General features: G+C 43.4%; 1 protein-coding gene across 1 annotated transcript; it reads left to right on the top strand.

Moving 5' to 3' along the window:
* Nucleotides 1-2,872: 2,872 nt before the first annotated feature.
* GCM1 (glial cells missing transcription factor 1) lies at nucleotides 2,873-24,919 on the top strand. Its single transcript, XM_003926386.4, has 5 exons — nucleotides 2,873-3,896; nucleotides 17,352-17,604; nucleotides 19,647-19,759; nucleotides 20,812-20,940; nucleotides 22,894-24,919. Exons 1-5 carry the CDS (start codon nucleotides 3,822-3,824, stop codon nucleotides 23,632-23,634), a joined length of 1,311 nt encoding a protein of 436 aa, XP_003926435.2. The 5' UTR covers nucleotides 2,873-3,821; the 3' UTR covers nucleotides 23,635-24,919.
* Nucleotides 24,920-25,502: the final 583 nt, after the last annotated feature.

Genomic DNA, 25,502 nt, shown 5'->3' on the forward strand with positions numbered 1-25,502 from the left:
TCTCACTTTGTAGCCCAAGCTGGCTGGAGTACAGTGGTGCAATTTTGGTTCACTGCAACCTTTGCCTCTGGGGCTAAAGCAATTCTCCTGCCTCAGCCTCACAAGTAGCTGGGACTAGAGGAGCATGCCACCACACACAGTTAATTTTTTTTTGTTGTTTAATATTTGTAGTAGAGATAGAATTTCACCATGTTGGCCAGGCTGGTCTCAAACTCCTGATCTCAGGTGATCCACCTACCTCGGCCTCCTAAAATGCTGAGATTGCAAGTGTGAGCCACCGTGCCCAGTCAAAATTGGCCTTATTTAGTAGCTTTGTTCATCTCTCCTACAAGACTGAACTTCTATAATAGCTTTCATTCTCTCTTGTGTTGCCAAGGCCTAGCAGACTACCTAGAACAAAACAGATGAACTGAACTGACTTGGACTGTACCGCAAAAGGTTCTAAAAGAAAGAATAGCACTGAGAGTATCTCTAGAAGAAAGAATTATGTATTTGTAGGGGCTCAGAACACTCAGAATTAGTGAGAAATCATTGCTAGGGTTAAGATAGCATTTTGGTGTTTCTCGTATAGAGGATGTTGGCTATCCACTGTCTATTCCACTAAATTTCCTCACTGTAATATCTCTCTATCTCAGTCTGTCTGTCTTCTCTCTCTTGCACACATGAGAGAGTATTATTACCTGCCGGGTAAATAGTGGGAGAATTAGGATCTACTGTGAATCGTGTGCCTGGGGCCCAATCTGTAACATTACATGAAGAAAAACATCTGTACTTCCTCATGAGGTTCTTTTCAACGTCCATTTTAGTTCAAATGTGCTTATAACATAAAGCGGGGTCGGGTGAGGGGAGGTTCAGAGACACATCATAGAATATTCATCACATTGCTGGCATTCTGAGACGAATCAGGCTTGTTAAGTGACTCCAAGGCTGCTCTTACCTATCCGGAGCCAAGAGCATCTAGATTTTGATTGGACCATTGCCAGAACTCATTAGCATAGTGTACCCTGACCTGGAATAGGGAACAGCGTCTGCTCCGAAAATGACCAGAACCTGCTGGGACTTGAACCAGCAATAAGAGTTTCAGGACACAGTGCTGTCTGCTTCTCCCTAAGAAGTCCGAAGGTAAGGAAGCATGAAATCCCATGGAGAGGCAAATGTAAGGGAGGCGGTAATGACCACTCCATTCCTCCAGGGTTTCATTTGTTCTAGTTCATTTTTCGGTAGAAATGATGAAAGTTGAATATACTTTGTGTAAGTTGCTTTAAGAAAAGTAGTCTTGACAAGTTTAGTTTTTCAATCATAGAAGAGGAAAACAGAGTTTACTTGTTTAAGGTTGTAATGTGGTCTTTTCTTCTTTTTTATTTTTTGTTCTGAACTTTTAGGGAAATATAAAATTAATGTTCATTCACTTAGCAAAAGTTAATATCGAGAGACAAATCTAAAAAACCACATAGTTGTTCTGTAATAAGATTTCCTTTATTATCCTTCTCTTAATCTGAAAACAAAAGAATTGTGTCTGTATTGCCCAGGCTTTATAACAATGTTTTTGATTTTTGAAAATATGAACCTTATTTCCCAAGGTTTTTAAAAAGTAGACCTATTCCAATTAGTTATAACAAAATTCGCAGCATCAGAGACAATATCGTTGCTGTTGAGAGGTAAGTAGTTGGAACTGCTGCTTGAGATCTGCGTCTTCTATACCTGCTATTTAAGTCCTTTGAATTAGAGTCAGTCTGCAGCATCATTTCTTCAGTAACACAATGTTTGTTTCCTAAACCTAGAACTTTACTTAAAATCCATGAGGATTTCATCTTGAAAATCAACATTCAGTTGGGGATCAGAAACTTTGTGCTCTACAACCACTAGGCTGTAGCTCAGTATGGGTATGTGGAACAGACAGGAAGAGTCTCAGATTAGCTTGTTATTTAATGGTCAAGAACTCTATTTCTAAAGATTATACTTTCGGGGATCATTTCTACAGTTTGTTAGTAGAGAAATTTCTCTGGACTTGTAGGGCACACAAGAAAAAGAAAAACAAAGAACTTCATTTATATGTTCAGGTTAACAGTCTTCTATATACGTACACTTTCGCTTAGTAGAGTTCAGTGATTGACAAGTGTTAGGATTATTTAACATTAAATAACTAAAGAACAGGCTAGGAACGGTGGCTCATACCTGTCATCCCAGCACTTTGGGAAGCAGAGGTGGGTGGATCACTTGAGGATAGGAGTTCAAGACCAGCCTGGCTGACATGGTGAAACCCCGTATCTACTAAAAATACAAAAATTAGCTGGTCGTGCTGGTGTGAGCTTGTAATCCCAGCTACTCGGGAGTGTGAGGCAAGAGAATCACTGGAACCCGGGAGGTAGAGGCGGCAGTGAGCCGAGATTGTGTCACTACACTCCAGCCTGGGTGACAAGAGTGAGACTCCGTCTCAAAATAAAGCAAATCAAAAACTAAAGAACAGAGAACAGAGTTCATGGGTCTTGCCAAAGCTTAGACTATTAATCCACCTTGTAGTTTGAGTTCACTTTTAAATAGCTCTACATAACATCATTACGTCCCTTGTTATAAGAGTACCAGTAAATGGAAATGTTACACATGTGAACATGTTTCACTTCATATCCTACTAACAAGTACCTTTCATCTGCAAAATTATTCATTTTTTTCCTCAGGGTAGAAGATTTCACATTTTGTTTCTTTTTTTTCTTTGTAAATCTCTTTTAACCAATTATAGTTAGAAATTAGAGCAATATTTCTCACAAAGAAAGAAATGCCATTTGAACACACTTTTATTTACTCATTCATTTATTATTTTATTTTATTTTATTTTATTTTATTTTATTTTTTGAGACAGGGTCTCACTGTCACCCAGGCTGGCATGCAGTGACACAATCTTGGCTCACTGCAGCCTCGACCTCCTGGGCTCAGTATGCCCAGCTAGTGTTGTATACTTCTTGTACAGGGTTTCTCTTGAACTCCTAGACTTAAGTAATCCATCTGTCTTGGCCTCCCAAAGCGTTGGGATTACAGGCTGCTAGCACCTCATGGGTAGAGACCCGGGATGCTGCCAAGCAGTCTACAACATGCAAAATAGCTCCCCACAACAAAGAATTATTTGGTCCAAAATATCAATAGTTCCAGGGTTAAGAAACCCTGTTTCAGAGGAATCAGTTATAAGCATATTAGTTGATAATATTTGAAGATAGATAGTGCACACAGGATTTATTTCAGAGACCAAAACTAATCCTTACCGTGATTTGATTTTAAAGTATACATTTTTCTAGATAAATCCAATGTGATATTCCCCTCTTGCAACTTCAGCCATACATTATCTAATTTATGAAGGAATTTCTATAGAAACAACTCCAAGCCCGTTTCCTCCTGCCCTAGCAGGAAAAGGTCCTAGCCATTGGTTACAGATGACAACTGTCTCTGCTAAGGCCTTTACAACCTAGATCTTGCAATGAGAAGGCAAGCCCAAACCCAAGGGCGAAAGCAATGATCACATGCTTCTAACTCCCGACAGTCAAGTTTTAAGTAAAATCACTAATGGCTCCTACTTTTGTTTTTTATTAGTATGTCGGTACTTGCAAAAATGTCAGTGAAACAGGTTTTTCTGGCAGAGGAGCACTGATTTTTTTTTTCCCCTCTCTTTAATGGTCAACACTAATATAACTTACTTTTTAGCCTTAGAAAACAATCTCCTGGTCTAAGGTGCTTGAGTGGGCCGATCCAGCTATTATCAAGAACCTTTGAGAACAAAATTCTCAAGCACTTCTGAGTCAAGTAGGTGAAACCTCGGCTGGCCTGACCTTATCATGGAACCTGACGACTTTGATTCTGAAGACAAAGAAATATTAAGCTGGGATATTAATGATGTGAAACTTCCACAGGTATGTACTTGCTAAAAAAATCTGCCTTCGGCTGGGCGTGGTGGCTCACGCCTGTAATCCCAGCACTGTGGGAGACCAAGGCAGGCGGATCACGAGGTCAGGATTTCGGGGACCATCCTGGCCAACAGGGTGAAACCCCATCTCTATTAAAAATATAAAAATTATCTGGGCGTGGTGGCACATGCCTGTAATCCCAGCTATTCGGGAGGCTGAGGCATGAGAATTGCTTGAACCCAGGAGGCAGAGTTTGCAGTGAGCCAAGATCGTGCCACTGTACTCCAGCCTGGTGACAGAGCGAAACTCCATCTCAAAAGAAAAAAAATCTGCTTTCAACATTGGGCTATGAAGTATTGACTATTAATATACAGAGACGTGGAAGGAAATTGGTGAGGGTTCGAGCTGGGTAAATTCCTCTCCCCCAGAGCTTCAGCTAGACAGCTGCCTGAGGGATTTTAAGAGGAGACAGCAAGACCTATGATTTGAGTGGGTCTTTGCTTACCAGACTCCCACACTTTTAGACTTCCCCTCTCTTTCAAAGTTGGCTTGACTCAGGTTGTACTCATTCTGGCTACATGGTGTGATTAAAATCCATGATGATTTATTTGGCCATAAATTGACTTTGTTACACACAAGTCCTCATACAACCTTATTTGCTGTAATGATAGTTTTAACTCAGATTCATGTCTAACTGGAATGTGCTAAAATCCAAATGATATTGTACTCTTGCGGAATACAGCATACTTTTCTTCCTTTTTTTCTCTTCTTTCTTGCCTTCCTTTCATTCACCTCCCCCCCTTCCTTCTCTCTTTCTCTTTCTCTTTATTTCTTTCTTCTTTTCTTTTCTTTTTTCTTCCTTTTCTTTCTTCTCTCTCTCTTTTTTTTGGAGACAGGGTCTGGCTCTGTCACCTGGGTTGGAGTGCAGTATCGTAATCTCAACTCACTATAGCCTCAGCCTCCCGAGTTCAAGTGATTCTCCCACCTCAGCCACCAAGTAGCTAGGACCATAGGCACATGCCAACACACCTGGCTAATGTTCGTATTTTTTTAGAGATGGAGTTTTGCATGTTGCCTAGGCTGGTCTTGAACTCCTGGGCTCAAGCAATCCGCCTGCCTACCTGGGATCACAGGCATGCCCAGCTAATTTTTTTTTTTTTTTTTTTTTTGTCGATATAGGGCTTCCTTATGTTGCCCAGGCTGGTCTTGAACTCCTGGGCTCAAGCAGTCCACCCACTCTGCCTCCCGAAGTGCTGGGATTATAGGTATAAACAGCCTGGCCACTTCTCCTATTTTGTAAATACCATACATGCACTGAAATACAGTGACTTGATTTCACATTTTCTTTGGAAATTGGCTTTTTTTTAAGACGTGGTTTTTCCTGGTATCTTGGGCTAGAGTGCAGTGGCACCATCGTAGTTCACTGCAGCTTGAAGCTCCTGGGTTCAAGTGATCCTCCTGCCTCAGCCTCCTGAAAAGCTAAGACTACAGGCACATGCCACCATACTTGGCTAATGGGGAAAAACATTTTTTTTGAGCAGAGAGTCTCACAGTGTTGCCCTCAAACTACTGGCCTCAAACAACCCTCTGCCTCAGCTTCTCAAGTAGCTGGAATTACAGGCACATATTAGTTGTTTAACACTCATTAGTTGTTTAACACATGTATCATTGCTTACTTCCCTGTTTTCCTTTCTTAACATTTAAGATGTTTTCCCTGGAAGTTGTTTGAAAAGGTGCCTAGAGGGCTAGGACTGGACATCATCAGTACGAAGTCATGAAAAAAATCAATTCGGTCTACTTGATTCTGAGTAATAAGGAATTTGAGTTATCAGAAGCAGGGAAGAGGGAATAGAGATTTCCTTATCTTTGTAACTGTTCCAGAATTTCTCTCTAATGAACACTTCCTTTTGTTTCTCGTTATGCTTTTCCTTAGATTCCAACCCCATCCCCTCCACCGCTCCCACTGCCCTCTACCACTCCTCTATATCCTTTCCTGATAGGTCTTGAGACAGAGCTGGAGAACAGAAAGTGTGCCCCACTTTCCATCCATTTATGAATGGTTCTACAAACCACAGTTGAATCATGCAAATATCTGTTTTAGGGATTTGTGTTTGTTGTTGCTCTTAATTAGTATTAGAAGTATTGTCACTGTTGTGGGGAAACCTTAAAGTAAACTTTAATTACTCTTAGCTCCAGGACCTATATTTTCACCTATTTCTAACTTTGTGATTGCAGCACCTAAGTTGAAGTTGGACAGACACAAAATCAAGAGTTGAAGTAAACAGATATGTAGAAGACTTTACAATGTCACGTTCTAGAGCAAGAGTTTTAGTGAGCTTGAGAACCCCGTGAAATGGTGGTGACACTGTGTCTTAAGAGGCAGATTTTTTCTGGGACAGGATTCTCCATCAGATCTATAAACAAGAGATGAAGAACCTCTTTCCTATAGGGAAACTTGAGGCTCACAAAAGTTCACGTTCCAACATGAATTTCCAAAAGTATTTGCAGCTACCCAGGAAATTAAACTAAGAAATTTATAGCAAAAATGCACAATTTGGTTTTATAAATGTATTTGTAGTTCATTAAAAAGTGCTAAGATTGCTCATGGAAGTAGCTAAATGCCTTTCAAGTTGTTAAATATATTGGGGAAATGATCAAAAATGTAAATATTCCTTAATATTTTCTGGGTAGAGAGAATACCATCCTCCTCTGGGTTTGTGCTGGCTTTGTCATTGGATCAAGAAACAATTGAGCTCTTGGAAAGATTTTCAAACATTAGATTTTGTATGGTGTGAGCATATCTGGAGGCAGAGGAGTGTACTATGAAAAGCACAGGACTTGAAGATGAATGCCCTGGATTTGAATTCTAGTTCCAACTCCTTTTTTTTGTAGAGCCTTGAGTTGTTTACCTTTTCTGAAACTTCCTTTCCTCCCTGAAAATGAAGGGGTTGTGCCAAATGGTCTGGTATGTACCTATTAGTTCTAATAGTCTAGAATTCTAGAAATGTTACCCTGTGCCTAGCACAGTGCCTGATGTGTATGAAACAACAAATGTTGAATATGCAATTCATTAATGAATGGCTCCATTGTTTAGAATCTGTGTGAGTCTGGAAACATTGATTTTCTTAAGTCTTAGTTACCTCCTATAGAATGAAAATAGTAATTCTCCACATATCCTGCCTCAATCTTTAAGATGTTTAGAGTAGTGTTTCCTAAATCTATTCTGTAGAGTACAAGTTACATGGAGTTTTTTGGTTTTTTTTGTTGTTTTTTGTTTTGTTTTGTTTTGTTTTTTTGAGGCAAAGTCTCACTCTGTTGCCCAGGCTGGAATGCAGTAGCGTGATGTCGGCTCACCACAACCTCCGCTCTTGGGCTCAAGTGATTCTCTTGCCTCAGCCTCCCAAGTAGCTGACACTACAGACATGCACCACCCTGCCCAGCTAATTTTTGTATTTTTAGTAGAGACGGGGTTTCACTATGTTGGCCAGGCTGGTCTTGAACTCCTGACCTTGTGTCCACCTGCCTTGGCCTCCCAAAGTGCTGGGATTACAAGCGTGAGCCACTGTGCCCAGCAGTTACATGGAATTGTAATAAGTACTATGAAGAAAGAAAAAGAACAATATGAGGTTCAACAAGGTTAAACAGATTTCTTGACGGCAGACTTGGAGTCTTTTTCACCCTCCTGTGCACTGGTGATTCTCCCAAGGAGGCTGTTTTTAGGCAGTGTTACCCTAACCTATTTTTGATCATGAAACTTTTTCCTGAAGCTCTTCAGGTGGTTGATGTTCCCCAGACTACCTTCTTGGCATTTAAAAAATGTGATTCAGAAGATCAAATGCAATGGCTTGTTATGATTATAAATTTCTCTAATTTCTCTCTCTGTGCCATCTGTCCAGATCACGTATAGTTTATATTTCATAATTGTTTATGCTTGCTGGAATTATTGCTTAGGCAACATGTAGGAAAATTCCTTTTCTGTTTATCTTTTCAAGTGCTTCAAATTTCAAGTTTCTTTCTCTCATTCTTTCTTTCTTTTCTTTTTTTGGAGAAAGGGTCTCACTCTCATTACCCAAGCTGTAGTGCAGTGGTGCAATCCTAGCTTACCACAGCCTTGAATTCCTGGGCTCAGGTGATTTTCCCACCCCAGTCTCCGGAACAGCGGAGACTACAAGCATGCACCACCATACCCATCTAATTTTTTGTATTTTTAGTAGAGATGGGGTTTCGCTATGTTGCCCAGGCTAGTCTCGAACTCCTGTACTCAAGAGTTCTGCCCATCTCGGCCTTCCAAAGTACTAGGATTACAGGTGTAAACCACTGTACCTGGCCTTCAAGTTTCAAAATGATTACTCAAATTCGAATTACATCTCTGGTCTGAGAAACTCCACGTGTCTTTAAATAGTTCAGATACATCAAGATTTATGGGTTAACTTTGACAATAGTGAGCAGTGATGTCCTCACTAAGATATCAGACTTTTTTTTTTCTTTTTTTTTTTTTTGAGACAGAGTTTTGCTCTTGTTACCCAGGCTGGAGTGCAATGGCGCGATCTCGGCTCACCGCAACCTCTGCCTCCTGGGTTCAAGCAATTCTCCTGCCTCAGCCTCCCGAGTAGCTGGGACTACAGGTGTGCGCCACCATACCCAGCTAATTTTTGTATTTTTTAGTAGAAACGGGGTTTCACCATGTTGACCAGGATGGTCGCGATCTCTTGACCTCCTGATCCATCCGCCTCGGCCTCCCAAAGTGCTGGGATTACAGGCGTGAGCCACCACGCCCGGCCTGATATCAGACATTTTTGAGAAACTGAATTGTGGGAGACACTATAGTAGGCTCAGGGATACTGGGGCCATTAAGCTCTGTTAACTTCCATGGAAATGCTCATGATCTTCTGGGCTAGTGGAACAAGATCACTGCCCAAATAGAGAATCAATGCCATGTAGAAAAGTGCTATAAGAGTTTGAAAGAGGGAGTGTGTAATTTCAATATGACTCTGGCATGGGGAGCAAAGCCAGAAGAGTTTGTGTAAGGTTAGAGGAAAAAAAATTAGATCAATCATCTGTGATTTATTTCATTAACTATAGCAACAGTCTGAATTTAGGAAACATGCTGGTCTGGACAGCAGGAAAGAAACATAATGCAATGAGTTGCATTACTCTCTGCTTGATATTACCCATGGCATTTCCATATAACCATCCTGGCAAGAGCTTTGATTATCAAGATCACTGTAGGGAACCAGGGTCTGAAGACTCAAATATTCCCACATTAGAGAGTTGTGCACAAGTGTTCGGCATAAAGATTTTGGGGGCTACTGGTGGTTTGGAAGCAGTCCATCATAAGAGGACTCAGTTGTTTAATAGGTAGTGGAAAGCCATTAGTCTTGTTGGGCTGGAAAGAGTCAAGATCAGATCCTAGGGCTTAGAAAGGCCTCAATTCTTCTAACTCCACTTGCCCTCAGTAAACCTTTCCTCTCTTGTATTTGTTTCCTGTATGTTGCTTATGTTGCATATGTCTTTTAAAATGTATATATTTTTTATGATAGCCACCCTTTATTTTTATTTATTTTTATTTTTTGAAATGAAGTTTTGCTCTTGTTGCCCAGGCTGGAGTGCAGTGGTGAGATCTCAGCTTACCACAACCTCTATGTCCCAGGTTCAGGCAATCCTCCTGCCTCAGCCTCCCAAGAAGCTGGGATTACACGTGCCACCTTGCCCAGCTACATTTGTATTTTTAGTAGAGAGGAGGTTTCTCCATGTTGTTCAGGCTGGTCTTGAAGTCCCAATCTCAGGTGATCCACCCGCCTCAGCCTCCCAAAGTGCTGGGATTACAGGCATGAGCTGCCGCGCCCAACGCATATGTCTTTACAAATCCTCATTTCCCTGTTTCTGAGCATTCCTCTATTTTTTTATTCCATTTCTCTTCAATATAACCTGTGGGAAGCCAGCCCAGAACTGCAGACACTCACCTTAAACCATTTTTTTTTTTTTTGAGATGGAGTTTCGCTCTTGTTACCCAGGCTGGAGTGCAATGGCGCGATCTCGGCTCACCGCAACCTCCGCCTCCTGGGTTCAGGCAATTCTCCTGCCTCAGCCTCCTGAGTAGCTGGGATTACAGGCACGCACCACCATGCCCAGCTAATGTTTTGTATTTTTAGTAGAGACGGGGTTTCACCATGTTGACCAGGATGGTCTCGATCTCTCGACCTTGTGATCTGCCCGCCTCAGCCTCCCAAAGTGCTGGGATTACAGGCTTGAGCCACCGCGCCCGGCTTAAACCATTTTTTTTTTTTAAGACAAGAGTCTCTCTGTTGCCTGGGCTGGAGTATGTAGTCATGTGATCTTGGCTCACTGCAACCTCTCTGCCTCCTGGGTTCAAGCGATTCTTATGCCTCAGCCTACCATGTAGCTGGGGCTACAGGTGCACAGCACCATGCCTGGCTGATTTATGCACATATATATTTTTTAGTAGAGATGAGGTTTTACCATGTTGGCCAGACTGGTCTCAAGTTCCTGGCCTTATGTGATCTGCCTGCCTCAGCCTCCTGAAGTGCTGGGATTACAGGCATGAGCCACTGTGCCTGGCCAACTTAAACCATTATATATATTTTTTAATTATAAAGATGGGCTCCATGATCACTGGGGCCTCTGCTAGTTGGGCCAGAATTCTTCTGCCACTCTGTGCGTCTGCTGTGATGCAGTTAGGAGCATTATTGTCTCTGTGGTAGCAGGGACTCTTCTGGTCCCCTGCAGCAGGCCCCTTGCTTAGCTGGGTGGTGTAGAAATAGAAGGGAAAAGAGAAGACAGATAGATGAGAGACACAGGTTGAAAGGTGGGGTGACTTGGCCTAGCTTAGTGTTTTCAGAGTAAATAAGAAACATCGTCCTGAGTCTTGATTGCTTGACTAAGAAATACCAAGATCAGTCTAATGAGTGATCAGTAATTTTTTTTTTTTTTTTTGAGATGAGGGTCTTACTATTTGGCCTAGGCTGGTCTTGAACTCCTGAGCTCAAGCAACCTTCTGCCTTATCCTCCTGGGTAGCTGGGATTGCAGACATTCCCCACCACGCCTGCCCTAAGGAGTAATTCTTTTTTTTTTTTTTTTTTTGAGACAGAGTTTCGCTCTTGTTACCCAGGCTGGAGTGCAATGGCGCGATCTCGGCTCACTGCAACCTCCGCCTCCTGGGTTCAGGCAATTCTTCTGCCTCAGCCTCCTTAGTAGATCGGATTACAGGCACGCGCCACCATGCCCAGCTAATTTTTTGTATTTTAGTAGAGACGCGGTTTCACCATGTTGACCTGGATGGTCTCGATCTCTTGACTTCGTGATCCACCCGCCTCAACCTCCCAAAGTGCTGGGATTACAGGCTTGAGCCACCGCGCCCGGCAGGAGTAATTCTTGAATAAACACAAAAGCATTTTGTTGAGTTGAAATTCTTTCTGTGGTAGCACTTGGGGTTTTATTTCCAGTTGGCCCAGAAGAGGTAAGTTCCTGAAAAGTTGTGTATAAATCAAAACATTGGTTGAATTTTTGTTCCTGTTTTCCATGATATCTGACTTTTTTTTTTACCTCTATATAATTTGCTTTAAAGTATGTTTGTTTGCTATTCCTATTCTATTTGGAAACATTTATTTATAAGCAATGAATAAGCTATTTATATAAGTAATGAAAACCTGGAAGATAATTACTTTATATGAGGACAGCCTATATTCCGAATGAAAATCAATTTCAGAATATGATTATATGATAATGTAGATATTTTTGATACTTTATTTCAGAATTTGTATTTTAATTTATTCATTTTATGTAACAATACATACTTAACTTCTTCAGGTATCCTCTTAAAACTTCAAGTAGTTGAATAAATTAGAATGAGGTGTGGATGAAGGCTGTTCTAAGAGTGTGTAGAGTTAACCGCCCCCCCATGATGTTACCCAGGAGATTATAAAATATAAATTAGTTAGGTCTACATGTTGGAAACTTAGAAATATTCCCTTTCAATTATAAACTTCTTAACTAAGAGGAAAAACAAAGAGTTACTCATGAAAAGTTAAAAATTAAAACAAACAAAGGATCTAAAAATAAAATATTTTGTGGGGATTCGCTAAACATGATGAAGAAATGATTATTCTTTCTTATTAAATTTTACCTCTCTGAGGCCTTGGTTTAACAGGTTTCAGAGATCACAATTATCCAACACTTGCATTCCTTTGTATTTTGAGATCTGGGTTTTCTCTTAATTTCAGTGTAAAAAGACATCAAAGACCTCACTAACCATCCAGGTCAAAGATTAGGCAAGAATAAATGGCCCAGAGACTAGTTTGATATGAGTATATTTACTCCTAGTCATGTATTCAATCCATACATTGTCCAAATTATTACTGCTTTCTTTTTTTTTTTTTTTTTTTTTTTTTTTGAGACAGAGCCTTGCTTTGTCACCAGGCACCAGGCTGGAGTGCAGTGGCGTAATCTTGGCTCACTGCAACCTCTGCTTCCCAGGTTCAAGCAATTCTCCTGCCTCAGCCTCCCAAGTAGCTGGGACTACAGGCATGTGCCACCACACCCAGCTAATTTTTGTATTTTTTAGTGGAACAGGGTTTCACCATGTTGGCCAGGATGGTCTCGCTCTCTTGACCACATGATCCGCCCACCTTGGCCTCCCAAAGTGCTGGGATTACAGGCGTGAGCAACCACATCTGGCCTACTGCTTTTTAAAAAAAAAAAACAAAAACAAAAACAAAGCACTCTGTCACCCAGGCTGGAGTGCAGTGATACAGTCTTGGCTCACTGCAACCTCTGCCTACCAGGTTCAAGCGATTCTCCTGTCTCACACTCCCAAATAACTAGGACTACAGGCATGTGCCACCATGCCTGGCTAATTTTTGTATTGTTGGTAGAGATGGAGTTTCATCATGTTGGCCAGTCTAGTCTTGAACTCCTGGCTTCAAGTGATCTACCCACCTTGACCTCTCAAAGTGCTGGGACTACAGGTGTGAGCCACCACACCTGGCATTACTGCATTATTAATAGAACTGGAGAACTAAGGTACCCGTGGAGAAAAAAAGCGTAAAGGATGGTAGAAATCATTTCTTCCTCTGCAGCATGTGTCCCCAAACTTTTTACACAGGGGGCCAGTTCACTGTCCCTCAGACCGTTGGAGGGCCGCCACATACTGTGCTCCTCTCACTGACCACCAATGAAAGAGGTGCCCCTTCCTGAAGTGCGGCGGGGGGTCAAATAAATGGCCTCAGGGGACCGCATGCGGCCTGTAGGCCGTAGTTTGGGGACGCCTGCTCTACAGGCAAGGAGTCTTGGCTTTAATCAGAACATCTGAGATGTTCTCACAGATATATTCCACCCCTTCTGGTTCATGGGGTCTATGGCTCTGACCAGCCTAAAGAGGCCATTCACCTTTAAAGCATGAAAATCTCGGCTTTCCTCTAAGTCCACCTTGACCTCATCCCTGCTAGCCTGACAACTGTGCTTTTTATTGGAATCATTCAAGTGCACCAGTGGTTTTTTACAGTCCAATATTAGAGGAAAATACACTCAAAAAAATTTTTTTTTTAGTAGACAGATGTGGATTCTACTGTGTTGCCCAGGCTGGTCTTGAACTCCTGGCCTCAAGTGATCCTTCAGCCTCGGCCTCTCAAGGTGCTGGGATTATAGGGGTGAGCCACTATTCTTGGCCAAAAGTACACATTTTAATGCTTTAACCTACATTATTATTTCAAAAAATAAAATATTATGCTTTCTATGGCATTTCTGTGACAGAAAAAAAGGGGGCACTGTTTATAGTTTTGGGTCACAAGAAGGAAGGGAGGGAGGGAGCTTCTCTCACCCAAGGCATTGAGTCTTAGCAGGCCTAGAATCACCTGGGAATTGCGGAGCAGAGGAGACCATCTGGAAAAAGTAAATGGTCCAACCAGCATCCTGGCCTGGCCATCCAGAAAACTCTGCTGTAGCTGCCTACTGGACCACAGGGAACTTCTCCAGATGCTGCCCTCCTATTATTTATACCCTTTCCCCTTCCCAAACTACGGTAGTTATAGCACAGCACACAAAGGGACCAGCCACTGTTGTGCCCTGAGAAGGAAGGTTGTAGAACAAGAGGTGTACCAATTAAGTTTTTGTTTTATTGAGACTTGGACTCATTTTTTTTTTTTTTTTTTGAGATGGAGTCTCACTCTGTTGCCCAGGCTGCAGTGCAGTGGTGCGATCTTGGCTCACTATAACTTCTGCTTCCTGGGTTCAAGCAATTCTCCTGCGTCAGCCTCCCAAGTAGCTGGGATTACAGGCACCCGCCACCTTGCCCTAGCTAATTTTTTGTATTTTTTAGCAGAGACAGGGTTTTGCCCTGTTGGCCAGCCTGGTCTCGAACTCCTGACCTCAGGTGATCCTCCTGCCTTGGCCTCCCAAGGTGCTGGGATTACAGGCTCAGGCCACCGCGCCAGCCGGGACTTAGACTCTTATCTTACATTCAGCTTGGCAAGGTTTAAAACATAAAGAGACCTCTTCTCTCTTCCGAAAGCCAGTGACTCTTACAACCTCATTGACTTACTGAGGGTGATTCCAGATCTGGTAGAATAACAGTTAACACGAGGTGGAACCCGCTGCGTGCAGGGCACTGTTTCAAGTGCATTGTGTGTGTTAATTCAGTAAGTCCTCAAAACCTCCCTATGGGGTACTCCTGTTACCCCATTTTACAGAGCAGGAAACAGAGGCACTGAGAAGAAAAGAACTTCCTTAAGACTCATACCCAGGCAGACAGTGTACCTCCAGAGTCCAAGTTTGCAGCCAGGAGTCTCAGTCTCAGCCAGGTAGTAAATATTGTAGTCTCTGTGGGCCGTACAGTCTCTACTGCGGTGGCGTAAAAACTTCCATCGACAACACTGAAGTGAATGAACATAGATGTGTTCCAATAAAACTTTATTTACAAAAAACAGGCAATGGGCAGGATTTGGCCCGTGGGCCCTAGCTTGCACACTATAGCTCTTAGCCACTACATAGTACTACACTGCAGGTACATAAAACTCAGGCATTTACATAAAACTCTCTCATTTATATTTCCTCAGACCACCTCAGGCCTCATGACCTTCCATTCAGCAAGTATCATTATATGGAATCTGTAGTTTACAACACATCTGCTCTTCACAGCACTCTTGTGAGGCAGGTTTAATCAATGTCCCGGTTTTAGAAAAGAGCTAAACAAGGCTTAAAAGACAAAGTTACTTGCTCAGAGTCTCAAGTTACAAAGTTCTTTGGCACATTTTACACTTGAAGTCTAACTCAATAAAAGCCCATCTAGCCTGACACTGACATTTACTTTATTATTATTATTTTTTTTCTAAAATTTGTCCTTTTTGTAAATATATTCTGGGCTGTGCTTTCCAGATGGGAAAGCAAAGAAGAAGCACCCTAGTTGCTTCTTCTGGACCTTCTAGAATCTTCTATTTTGACCTTCTAGGACCTTCTGATGAAAAATGTTCTTACACCAGGCCAAGTCTCTGAAAGCCGTAGGGGATGGGTACAGCCTAAGTTTCATTGCTGACACTGCTTGCTGATTCTCATTCTAAGAACCGGGCAGCCTGGGTCAAATGCAGCATCTGTGCACCAATGTAGGGCCTTGGAATATGAGCCACGACATCACACTAACAATTATTTAGAGCTTACAGCATGCTAGGTGCTGTGCTAAGTATTTAATATATATAATCATATTTAATCTTTAGAAGAACTCTTCAGGTAGGCAGGTCTCATTATTCCTATATTGCAGATGAAAAAACAGAGGGACAGACAGCAAAATAATGTGTGCTATAAGGACTGAGTGTCCTGTGTTCCTGACTTTTTTTTTTTTTTTTTGAGACAGAGTTTTGCTCTTGTGGCCCAGGCTGAAGTGCAATGGTGCGATCTTGGCTCACCCCAACCTCCGCCTCCCAGATTCAAGCAATTCTTTTACCTTAGCCTCCCAACTAGCTGAGATTACAGGCATGCGCCACCACGCCTGGCTACTTTTTTGTATTTTTAGTAGAGACAGGGTTTCTCCATGTTAGTCAGGCTGGTCTCGAACTCCTGACCTCAGGTGATCTGCCCTCCTTGGCCTCCCAAAGTGCTGGGAGTACAGGCGTGAGCCACTGCACCCACCCGACCTTCCTTTAATTATTGTTTTATTTTGATCAAAAACACACCTTAAAATTTCCCATCTTAACCACGTTTAAGTGCATCATTCAGTCATGGTAACTGCACACTGTTGTGCAAAAGAGCTCTAGAACATTTTCATCTTGCAAATGGAAACTTTGTTCATTGAATGACAACTCCCCTTGTCTCTGATGTTTTAATGGAGAATTTAGTCAGATGTTCATACGCAGGGCACAGTGCCAACGCAGGGCAATAACAGAGACACTTCCAGTCAAAACAAGCTCTTTCTCACTCCCTTGCTACCTCTGAGGCATGTGAATGCAGGAGTAAAGAAAAAGTAAGACAATCTTTGGGGGAGGGCTTGGCTCTTAGGTCTCTCTGAACCAGGGCTTTTCATCCTTCCCACTGCTCATCTCTGGTGGCATTGCGTAAACCTATATGACTCCCAGAAGATAATCACAGCATGGTACAAGGTCATATCTCACTATCCCGCCACAATGTTTTCCACAGTTCATTTCAAATTTTTGGAGAAGGGGTCTTGCTATGCTGCCCAGGCTGGTCTTGAACTCCTGGCCTCAAGCCATCCACCCACTTCAGCCTCTTGAGTTGCTGGGACTACAGGCCCACCTCACCACACAGGGCCCTGTTTTCCATGTTATTGTGCAAGAGCATGGCACTACTTAACCTTCAAAAATTCCTACTGAGAAATGGTTATTACTTGTGTCACTGAAGGCTAGAGAAACATCAGGAACTAATAGGGGCTGCCACTCGTGGTCCAGAGGCCTGATGCCTGATGGGCACAGCACTCAGTTGCTGCTGTTGTGCTGGGCTCACTGATCCCACTGTCAGAATTAAATGTAGGGAGGCTTTTGCCAAAGATCTCTTGCCCAGCTCCTGAGTGCCGAAACATCCTTCCTGTTTACTGACTCCACAGTAGGTCATAGCTGTGTTTTCTTTTTCTTTCTTTCTTTCTTTTTCTTTTCTTTTTTTTTTTTTTAAGATGGAGTCTCACTCTGTCACCCAGGCTAGGGTGCAGTGGTGCGATCTCAGCTCACTGCAACTTCTGCCTCCTGGGTTCAAGCAATTCTCTGCCTCAGCCTCCCAAGTAGCTGGGATTACAGATGCGCACCACATCTGGCTTATTTTTGTATTTTTAGTAGATATCCGGTTTCACCATCTTGGCCAGGCTGGTCTCGAACTCTTGACCTCATGATCCACCCCTCTTGGCCTCCCAGAGTGCTGGGATTACAGGCATGAGCCACCGTGCCCAGTCAGTTGACAGCTGTGTTTTCCAGCTTAAACTACCATTGTATTTGTTGTGTTTCTATCAGAACGTAAAAAAGACCGACTGGTTCCAGGAGTGGCCAGATTCCTATGCCAAACACATCTACAGCTCGGAGGACAAGAATGCACAGCGCCACCTGAGCAGCTGGGCCATGCGCAACACCAACAACCACAACTCCCGCATCCTCAAGAAGTCCTGCCTTGGTGTGGTGGTGTGTGGTCGTGACTGCCTTGCAGAGGAGGGGCGCAAGATCTACCTGAGACCTGCCATCTGTGACAAGGCCCGGCAGAAGCAGCAGAGTGAGTAGAGCTTGGTAGCACCAGCAAAAAGCTGGCATCTATCAGATGCCCCTGCAAAATGGGTCACTGTATCCCAGCACCTCCCAAGGATGCAATGCTCACCCTGGAGTGTAGTGGAGGCCAAGACTGTTCTGACATGGAGCAAATGGAGGGGAACCAACCAGACCTCTTGGGCCCAGCAGGGACCTCACATATTTGCCATACCCAGAGTGCCCACCACCAAAAGGGTTTGGACACCAGACTCAAGGCTCCTGTTAAAGGGAAGATGGTAGGTGAGGTGACTCACACCTGTAATCTCAGCACTTTGGGAGGCCAAGATGAGAGGACTGCTTGAGCCCCAGATGTTCCAGACCTGCCTGGGCAACATAAAGAGACCCCCATCCCTACCAAAAATTTAAAATTAGTTGGGTGTGATTGCATGTGCCTGTGGTTGTAACTACTCCAGAGGCTGAGGCAGGAGGAGTGGTTGAGCCTGGAAAGTCAAGGCAGCAGTGAGCCATAAGGGAGCCACTGCACTCCAGCCCAAGCAAGAGTGAGATCCTGACTCCAAAATAAGGGAAAAACAGCTGGGCGTGGTGGCTCATGCCTATAATCCCAGCACTTTGGGAGGCCAAGGTGGAAGGATCACCTGAGGTCAGGAGTTTGAGACTAGCCTGGTCAACATGGTGAAACTCCATCTCTACTTTAACACACACACACACACACACACACACACACACACACACACACACACACATTAGCCAGGTGTGGTGGTGGGCACCTGTAATCCTAGCTACTCAGGAGGCTGAGGCAAGAGAATCTCTTGAACCCGGAAGGTGGAGGTTGCAGTGAGCTGAGATTGCGCCACTGTACTCCAGCATGGGTGACAGAGCAAGACTCTGTCTCCAAACAAACAAACAAACAAAAAGAAAAACGTATCATTTAAGGTGTTAATGTTAATTCATTAACGATTGATGTAAAATTTAGAAGAAAGTAGTTTATTGGACTTGCCACTGGACCTCTATGGGTCCCCGAGTGATCTCAAAGTGTGCATTAATGTGGAGTGGCAGCTGTGAGACTAAATGAGAGGCTAGACTCAATTCCATTTATTTAGGCTTACATCATAGTCACATGCCGAGATATTTGTTTGTTTTTAGAAACAAATTCACTGGATTATGAAATAGATACATTCGGCATGCCCTGTATCTTGCCCACGTCAAACCTCAAACCTTACTTTATATTTTTCCCAGTAGTTTGTCTTCAAAACGTGCTCAGTCAGGACCTGGGATCAGTCATTTATACCTCTGTGAAAATTTAGTAGCTGCATTCACTCTGCCGTGTGGCTTGGCTCCTTGACCCTTAAACCCTGGCCTCTTGACCCTTAGACCCTTAGTTCTAATTTGGAGGTGAAAGAATTTCTCTCTCTTTCACTTCTTTTTTTTGTTTTTTGTTTTTGTTTTTGTTTTTGTTTTTGTTTTTTAGACAGAGTCTTGCTCTGTCACCCAGGCTGGAGTGCATTGGTGTGATCTTGGCTCACTGCAACCTCCACCTCCCAGGTTCAAGTGATTCTTCTGCCCCAGCCTCCCGAGGAGCCGGGACTACAGGCACCCACCACCATGCCCACTAATTTTTGTATTTTTAGTAGAGACGAGGTTTCATCATGTTGACCAGGCTGATCTCAAGCTTCTAGCCTCAAGTGGGTCCACCTGCCTTGGCCTCCCAAAGTGCAGGAATTAGGGTGTGAGCCACCATGCCAGCCAGAATTTCAAATACCACTAAATAAGTAGGGAGAGGTTTTTGCGCAGAAGAGCTCTTCCCTGACCTGTGAAATACTGGACTTGGTAGGCAACCACTTCCCCTATCCATGTGTGAGACCCATCTGGGCCATTCTGGAGTCCAGACTTCCTAGGGTCGGGGTAATATCTAGGGGATGGAAGCCCATAAAACTCTGCCCAAATTTCTCTTCTTCCATCATAGAGTCAGGCCTAAAATCTTTAGGGCTGCACAGGAGTCAACTGACATGGTTCAGCCAGGTGTGGTCATTTTCCTCTGCTCTTTTGTAGGGAAACGCTGTCCCAACTGTGACGGGCCTCTGAAGCTCATCCCGTGCCGAGGTCATGGGGGCTTCCCGGTCACCAACTTCTGGAGACACGATGGACGCTTTATATTTTTCCAGGTTGGATTTTTGAGTTACTTATGGGAGTTTCATTACTGAGGAGTTTCACTAGAGGCTGGAGATGCACAGATGAATGAGATCCTGCACCAAGCCTGAGGGCTCTCACTCTGAGACAGCAAGTGTCTGTTCTAATAGATGTTTGAAGTGCTTGGGAGCTCTAGAAGGGGAGCTGGCTGTCTCTGCCTCCACTCCTCAGGAGAAGTGGCAGCTAATCTAGTCGCACTGAGGTTAGCACCGTGCTCTAAGCATGCTGCTTGCTCCTGGTAGCCTTCAGCAAATCTGAGTTCGAATACCAGCTCTGACTTTTCACTCGCTCTATAAACCTGACTGAGCAGGTGACTTTCTTCCTCTAAGTCCCAGGTTTCTGTAGAATGTGTAAGAAGTACTGATGGGGCAAGGGCATCAACGGTGGTGAAGAATGGACCCTGACTCAGACTGCCTGGGTTTGAATTCGTGGGATGCTGGTAAACCAGCTCTCCAGAAAAGAAAATGTCCTGATTTGTAGCATTTGCCAACTTCTGTAATGGAAATATTCCCACCGTGGCTGATTTCAAGCCAGCAGTCATTTTTAAAAATCAGCCTACAAAATTCCTGAATGTTTAACCATTGACTCTCAGCTTAGCCAGCTCCAGGGAGGGAAATCCTAGTTCCCTCACCTCTGGAGGAGGTTATCTGGCGGGCATCATCGTTCCATGCCTCAGTTTCCTGTTCTGTAAATCGGGAGTGATCATGATAGTGTGTACCTCAAGGGTGGTGCTGAGGATGAAATGAGATATAAGGCACACCGAGTATTTATCAGCGTCCCGCCCATACTACAGGAAGCATCCAGTAAGTGTTACTTATCACTGTGGTTATGGCTTTCCTGGATGGGTGAGAGGCAGGCAAGCAGGAACACGGTAGGCTTGGAAGCTTCTTCAGAGCTTCATCAAGTCCTATTACAATAGGCAACTGCCATACCACCCAGGAAGAGGACACACAGTGAAAGTGGATGCACCATGAAGCACAGTCTAGTCAGTGTGACCTCGTTTCCTTTTTACTTCCCCATCTTTCAGTCAAAGGGAGAGCATGATCATCCAAAACCAGAAACCAAGTTGGAAGCTGAGGCAAGAAGAGCCATGAAGAAAGTGCACACAACACCTTCCTCCGTCTCCTTGAGCCTGAAGGGGAGCACAGAGACCAGGGTAACCCTTCATCATGTATGTTCAACACATGTAGTAGCTTGCCACGCCTATGCTGGGGGCAGTAGATTTCCCGGGTACCTTGCTGACACAGGCAAGCCAGAAATCACGGATTATCAGGCACCTGCATTTCACCACCTGCCTCCACCCACCTCCCGAATGTCCATACATCCTCGAACAGATTGTTTTCTTAGCACACTCTACCAAGATGAAATAAGCAAGCAGTTTCTGAAAATGATGGCTATCCCAGGGTGGCAATGGGGAAGTGGAGGCTACTCCCCACAGACAAACTGTGACATGAAGGCCACAGCTTTATGGGAGCAGATCAGAGGTTTTTGCATTTGTCTGCTTAATATGGATAGTAACTCTACTTTTCTACTTTTTCTACTGTTCAAAGTTGCACGTTTCTTTTTGGGAGAACAGAGATGGAGCTGGTCCATTCCTAGAGACTCTAAATGTACTTTATAAAGAAAAATTGTAATTGGGTCTGTTGTAGAGAAATGTGAGTCCCCCAAGCCCAAATGGCTGTTCCCTTATCATTTCTCCCAGCCATAGGACAAGTCAAGGGGCATCTCAGTCCCTCATCCGCTCTACCTGGTCACAGTCCTTTTTCTCTAGCCCCTGAAACTATCTCCTTAATAGGTAGTAGTTTTACCTAAACAAGAGCATAACTTAATTCTCAACCAGATTCTTTTCTTAATGATTAACTAAAGAACAATATACTTCCTCCATTTAGAAAAATCTACCACTTGTATTCTAGAGGTCTGATTTATGGTTCAACAAAATCCCCATGAATTCAGAGAAAAATCTCTTGAGGAAAGGGGAAAAAAAAACAAAAAAAAAAAAAACCAGCAACAGCAACTATGGTTTCTCACACTCCAACCACACCGAGAAATAGAAAAGTCAAGGGAGGCAATGATGAGAGCGAGAGACCCCTAAGATCTGTACTGAGTATAATATAAACCTTTGTAGTTATACTTTGATTTTTTGTAAATAGTTCCTTATAAGTTTCTCAAAAAGGCAATTAGGGGGCCAGCCACTGCGGCTTATGACTATAATTCTAGCACTTTGGGAGACCAAGACAGGTGGGCCCCTTGAGGTCAGGAGTTCAAGACACCAGCCTGAACATGGCAAAACCCCATCTCTACTAAAAATATAAAAATTAGCCAGGCATGGTGGCCCGCGCCTGTAATGCCAGCTATTGGGAGGCTAAGACACGAGAATCGCTTGAACACAGGAGGCGAGGTTTGCAGTGAGCCGAGATCGTGCCACGGCACTCCAGCCTGACGGGGCAACAAAGTGAGACTCCATCTCCAAAAAAAAGGCAATTAGGATGTCAGATTTGTGTTTTGTGTTTGAGTGTGAAACATCTTAAACACACTCATGTCTCTACAGATGGTGGGGAAATTCAGCTCTTAACTGGTTATTAAGCTTTAACATGGAAACAGAGGCAGCCTTTGCTTTTTTCTTTTTTGTTTTTTGAGGTGGAGTTTCACTCTGTTGCCCAGGCTGGAGTGCAGTGGTGCGATCTTGGCTCACCGCAACCTCCACCTCCCAGGTTCAAGTGATTCTCCTGCCTCAGCCTCCCAAACAGCTGTGATTACAGGCATGCACCACCACATCCTGCTAATTTTGTATTTTTAGTAGAGACAGGGTTTCTCCATGTTGGTCAGGCTGGTCTTGAACTCCTGACATCAGGTGATTTGCCCACGTTGTCCTCCCAAAGTGCTGGGATTTGTCAGGCATGAGCCACCGCGCCTGGCTGGCTTTGCTTTTTTCAAGCTTTTCATGGTTGTGGTCAAGCTGCTGCATGTGTTTGTATGTCAAGTATTAATATGTAAAGAATGAGAAAAGTCTGACGGAGCTCTTATTTGTGCAGAGTAACTCATAGATGCGTATGGTAGTGGTTTTGATTTGCTTAACTTATTAACAGGAGCATTTCACTTTCCTTTCCAGTCTCTTCCAGGTGAAACACAAAGTCAGGGGAGTTTACCTTTGACTTGGTCTTTCCAGGAAGGTGTCCAATTGCCTGGTAGTTACGGTGGACATTTAATAGCTAACACTCCTCAACAGAACTCACTAAATGATTGCTTTTCCTTCTCCAAGAGTTATGGTCTGGGAGGAATCACAGATCTGACTGACCAGTCTTCTCCTGTGGACCCCACAAAGCTCTATGAAAAGCGCAAATTGTCTGGTAGCAGAACCTACAGTAGTGGAGACCTGCTTTCTCCTTCTGCCTCCGGAGTCTACTCTGATCATGGCGATCTGCAAACGTGGAGTAAAAACGCTGCTTTGGGGAGAAATCCTCTTAACGACAACTGTTATTCCAATTATCCTTTTTCTCTGACCAGCTGGTCTTGCAACTTCTCTTCTTCCCAAAACTCTTCAGAACCCTTTTACCAGCAGATTCCACTGGAGCCATCTGCAGCCAAAACTGGCTGTCCCCCATTATGGCCAAATCCAGGGGGTAATCTTTATGAAGAGAAGGTACATGTGGATTTTAACAGCTACGTCCAGTCCCCTGCGTACCATTCACCTCCGGAAGACCCCTTTCTCTTCACTTATACCTCTCATCCTCACCAGCAATATTCACTGCCAAGCAAGAGCAGCAAATGGGATTTTGAGGAAGAAATGACATACTTGGGTTTGGATCACTGCAACAGTGAGATGCTTCTGAACCTGTGTCCTTTAAGATGACTCAACTCTTTCAGTAGGTGCGCCCTCGACCCTCAAAAATGGGGAAGGGCTGAAAGAATTTCCTTAGGAAATAATTTTAAAAACATAACCACAGATAAATAAGAATCATGATAAGCAGTAGACAAGGTTTTCTTTCTTTCTTTTTTTTTTTTTTTTTTTTTTTTTGGAGATAGAGTCTCACTCTGTCACCCAGGCTGGAATGCAGTGGCACAATCTCGGCTCACTGCAACCTTTGCCTCCTGGGTTCGAGCGATTCTCCAGCCTCAGCCTCCCAAGTAGCTGGGATTACAAGCACCTGCCACTGTGCCCAGCTAATTTTTCTATTTTTAGTAGAGACGGTTTCGCCATGTTGGCCAGGCTGGTCTCAAACTCATGACCTCAAGGGATCCGCCTGCCTCAGCCACCCAAAGTGCTGGGATTACAGGCGTAAGCCACTGTACCCAGCCGACAAGACTTTTTTCTTAACATGAGTAATCCTTTGGCTCCTTCTCCTTCACTCTAGTACTTCCAGCCTTGGTAAGGAATGGAAACTTGTCCCGTCTAGGATGTGAAATGCCCTCTGCTTTTTCCCCCGACATTGTTTGGGGCTCCCAGTAGCACTTCATCTGCATTGCATGCTGGGTTTTCATTGTCACTGTTGCAAATCGAGTGGAGCCGACATGTGAAATGCCCACCTACCTAGGATCCGTTCTATGCCTTCTTGAGAACTGAGAATGAAGAAACGGAAATGGATGGTGGAAGAACTGCCTAAGGTGTGAAAAGCTGAAGATTCCACCACTGAAATACTGAATATTTTGTCTAGTTTGAGATTAGTGTATAAAATACATGTTTTCTAGATGATTTCTAAGACTTGTGAAGACAAGGAACCCAACGTCACCCCATTTTTCGTAAAGACAAAGAACAGCAATGTTAAATTGCCATATGAAGAGAAATACTAGTGATGTGTGTGGTCTCCTCACCTCCCCTCTCCTTCCGTCTTCCGCACTGACTTCCCCTTGCACAGGGGCTTTCGTTTTGTTCCACTTATTCTTTATGGCACCTATATCAATGTGGGGTTTGTAATAGGTAAGAAATGTTTGCTTAGAGAAGTTTTTGTGCAATTAACCTGGCAATGATTGGCCGGCCGTGTTTGAATGCGTTTCTCTTCTTTGCTGAAGTACTTTGTAATAAACATAAGCCTAGACATAAAATCTGGAGAGAACCATGCAATAAACAAATATTTTCAAAGTAAACGATCCCTTCTCCTTTATTAAAGTATTAACAGATGCACATGATACAAAATTCAAAAGTGAAAAGGAGAAGTCTCCTATTTCTAGCCTCCTCTCTGCGACACTGACCAGTTTCTTGTCTGTTATTCTAGATATTAGCGAAGTTCTCTGCATATATAATTGTATATAATATGTATGAAATATCTTACATAAAATACATACACACTTTTTTTTTTTTTGAGACAGAGATTTGCTCTTGTTGCCCAGGCTAGAGTGCAATGGCTCAATCTTGGCTCACTGCAACCTCTGCCTCCCGGATTAAAGTGATTCTCCTGCCTCAGCCTCCTGAGTAGCTGGGATCATAGGCATGCACCACCATGCCCAGCTAATTTTGTATTTTTCGGAGAGATGAGGTTTCTCCATGTTGGTCAGGCTGGCCTCAAACTTCCAACCTCAGGTAATCCATCTGCCTCAGCCTCCCAACGTGCTGGGATTACAGGCGTGAGCTACCATGCCTGGCCCATACACAAATATTTTATATATATGTATGTGTGTCTATATATATATATAATATACATATATGTATCATATAAGATTCATGATTCATTTCTAAAATGGAATTTTGTCATTTTAGGACCCAATTTGAGCAGTAGGTTCTTA

Source organism: Saimiri boliviensis, chromosome 4, assembly GCF_048565385.1.
Source record: "Saimiri boliviensis isolate mSaiBol1 chromosome 4, mSaiBol1.pri, whole genome shotgun sequence".
Lineage (NCBI taxonomy): Eukaryota > Metazoa > Chordata > Mammalia > Primates > Cebidae > Saimiri > Saimiri boliviensis.